The following is a 3,362-nucleotide window of genomic DNA, read 5'->3' as shown; positions in this document are numbered from 1 at the left end:
TCACTTACCCAGGGGGGGGGGGGTCCTGCCTGACCATGGGAAAGAGAGCAGCCCAGGAGCAGGAAGTACAGAGAATCAGAGCTCTGTACCTGGGTAAGTACTGGGGGGAGATTGGATTCACTTACCCAGGGGGAGGTTCCTGTCTGACCATGGGAAAGAGAGCAGCCCAGGAGCAGGAAGTACAGAGAATCAGAGCTCTGTACCTGGGTAAGTACTGGGGGGAGATTGGATTCACTTACCCAGGGGGAGGTTCCTGTCTGACCATGGGAAAGAGAGCAGCCCAGGAGCAGGAAGTACAGAGAATCAGAGCTCTGTACCTGGGTAAGTACTGGGGGGAGATTGGATTCACTTACCCAGGGGGGGGGGGTTCCTGTGAGCCTCTAGTTACAGAATGTCCCATGCTAAGGGGTGGGAGCTGCCCTGCTGGTTACCCCGGGGGGGCAGAATATGAAGAGGCGGGGCAGCGGAATACAAAGGTCTGTCTGGTCTTTATTGGAAAGTGTCTGTGCATTGCATAGTGAGGAGGCGCCTTCATGGAAGACATGAGGAGGAAGAGGAGGAGCCACTGTCAGTCTATGTACAAGTCACTATACACGGGGGGCAGCGGGGGGCCCTATACAGACGTATATACCAATATATATATATATATAGAGAGAGAGAGATATGTACAAACATCATTCTGCCACCAGGGGGGCGGGTCCTAGAATAAAGGGCGGAGCTTCATTCTGCCAATAAAACAATTGGGAATAAATCCGGAAGGTTCTGCCTTCCCCGTTCCAGCTGGGTGGGCGGCGCCAGTAGAACCCACGTTCCATCCACAGTCCCATCACGTGATCCATATTGCATGGGGGGGGTGCCAGCTGTGCCCGTAGCCCCCCAGTGCCCACTCCGCTGGCACGAGTCAGGGCCGAGACAGAATGGGGGATCATGGTACAGATATGGGGGTACAAGTCTTTTCATTGCTACACCAGTTAAGGCCCCTGGAAGTGCCCCGTGTATCCCAGAATGCAGTGGGGCAGAGGTGAAACACACGCATGGCACGGCGGGCATGGGGCAGATGGCACATGATGGTGATTGTTCGTTACACAGTTGGCAGCTCCTTGCGTTCCCATTGGACGAGTTCTGCTACATGGGGGTACCGGGTATCCAATGAGGCTGCCCCGCTGGGCATGACTGGCATATAAAGCAGAGTGCTGGGCAGGGGGGGCTATTGCTCTAGGAAGAAGCCAGGAACCAATAGGGCGAGGCGGCGTAGCGTAGGGATCCGGCTAGATGGGAGGGGCCACACAAGGGCCACAGCTTGGGTCCAGTACAAAGAGAGTACAAAATGGCACCATTAGATTGGACAGAGTCGATGGGTTAAAGCTGGGTCTCCCTCCGGGTGGGCTGGGGGCGGGGTTTCACAGGCCTCAGTGTGGGAGGAGCCATGTAAGAATGAGAGGCAGGGGGGATAAGGCCAATAAATGTGATGGTCTGGCCCAAGGCTGATCCCGAGGGTGTCGGAGCCGAGGGGGGTAGGCACTCAGAGTACGGAGCCCACTGATAGGGCAGCGCGTTGGGGCAGCCATGTTGGGGGCCACGCAAAAGTCTGTAAATGTCTGTAGGGGTCCTGAGAAACCGTCTCGTGGCCCCACCGAGATCGCTTGGCAGAAGGGCCGCGGCCCCCAGCTTGTCCAAAGGGCCACCGGCCACTGACCTTCCCAATATCCACAGTTTCCTTTATGGTTGTGCCGCGGCGACACAGGCGGAGTCTCTGCAAAGGAAGCGAAGAAACGCGGAGAGGGGAGAGGGGGTCGCCTAATGCCGGACCCCTGCCTCTAGCTCTGTCCCAACCCGCTGGGTTCTGCCCCGTTTGGCTTCTGCTATCAAGGCTTCCAACGTCAGTGCCGCGGGGGGCGAGCTAGGAAGCCAGGAGCGCCATTATGAGGAGGCAAAACGCCACCGTCAGGTGTAGGTGCTCCCTCTTGGGGCTGCTCCCGCTCACGCTCTTCTCCAGCTTCGGGATCTCCGGGTTGAAGTGATCTGGAAGGAGGGACAGGGAGGAGAAATGAAGCTGCCATACTGCTAACCTTCCCTAACAGAAGCAATATACACGTCATGTGATCTGGGGATCAGACTGGTGACTTACAGACTGGTGAGTCTGACACACACAGAAGCAATGCACTAAGGGGCAACAGAAATAGAACTGAATGTGGGGGGAGTAATACACTGGGGCCTAACCCCCCCACCCCCTCCCCGGCTGGCAGCCAGTTGGGCACTAATCTATGCAATATCAATATCTATCTAAGCCCAAGAAACAGGGGGAGGGGCAAAAGAGAGCACAGGGGTTGGGCAATAGCAATGATGCAATTCCTGCCTCAGGCTGCAGAGGGAGCTGAAATATAGGCCACTCCCCCTCATGGTATGTTACAGTAGGTTCCCCTCCCATTCCCAGCACTTACCTAAATCCTCTATCTTCACCTCTGGGCCTATCGTGAACTGGGGGAGGGTCGGGGAGTGCTTCTCTCCTGAATGGGCAGCTGAAAGGAGCAGAGACGCCTGTTAGTGCCTTGTCTGTGGCACCGGGAGAGTGCTGAGGGGGACGGGGGGCAGGGAGGGGTACGGGGGAGGGGGGTGTGGGAGGGAGGGGAGAGAGGGAGGGGAGACGTGGGAGGGAGGGGAGTGAGGGAGGGGAGACGTGGGAGGGAGGGGAGTGAGGGAGGGGAGACGTGGGAGGGGAGACGTGGGAGGGGAGGGAGGGGAGACGTGGGAGGGGAGGGAGGGAGGGGGATGTGGTAGGGGAGGGAGGGAGGGGGATGTGGTAGGGGAGGGAGGGAGGGGGATGTGGTAGGGGAGGGAGGGAGGGGGATGTGGTAGGGGAGGGAGGGAGGGGAGACGTGGAAGGGGGAGGGAGGGGAGAACGTGGAAGGGGAGGGGAGACGTGGAAGGGAGGGAGGGAGACTGGAAGGGGAGGGAGGGGAGACGTGGGAGGGAGGGAGGGGAGAACGTGGGAGGGGAGGGAGGGGAGACGTGGAAGGGGAAGGGAGGGAGGGGGATGTGGTAGGGAGGGAGGGGGACTGTGTAGGGGAGGGAGGGAGGGGGACGTGGAAGGGGAGGGAGGGTGGGGACGTGGGAGGGAGAGGGGGGACGTGGGAGGGAGGAGAGGACGGAGGGGGAGAGGGGAGGTGGATAGGAGGAGAGGGGGGAGGTGGATAGGAGAGGGGGGAGGGGGAGGTGAGGTGGGGGGGTGGAGGTGGGGGGTGTATGGGGGACGGGAGGGGGACGGGAAGCGGGGACGTGGGGACGGGAAGGGGGACGTGGGGACGGGAAGGGGACGTGGGGACAGGAAGGGGGACGTGGGGAGACGGGAGGGGAGGTTGGGG

The 3,362-nt window shown here is 60.1% G+C and overlaps 1 protein-coding gene across 1 annotated transcript in view; it reads right to left on the bottom strand.

Moving 5' to 3' along the window:
- Nucleotides 1-469: 469 nt before the first annotated feature.
- efna3 (ephrin A3) overlaps nucleotides 470-3,362 on the bottom strand; it is a gene marked incomplete in the record, with an annotated part of 67,276 nt that continues 64,383 nt past the window's right edge. Inside the window, 2 exon segments of the mRNA NM_001011360.1 lie at nucleotides 470-2,022; nucleotides 2,442-2,517. Coding sequence (NP_001011360.1) covers nucleotides 1,901-2,022; nucleotides 2,442-2,517 — 198 coding nt within the window.

The sequence above is a fragment of the Xenopus tropicalis genome, chromosome 8 (assembly GCF_000004195.4).
Source record: "Xenopus tropicalis strain Nigerian chromosome 8, UCB_Xtro_10.0, whole genome shotgun sequence".
Taxonomy (NCBI): Eukaryota; Metazoa; Chordata; class Amphibia; order Anura; family Pipidae; genus Xenopus; species Xenopus tropicalis.
The sequence above is the reverse complement of the archived record's forward strand: the minus strand, read 5'-3'. Positions and strand labels throughout refer to the sequence as shown.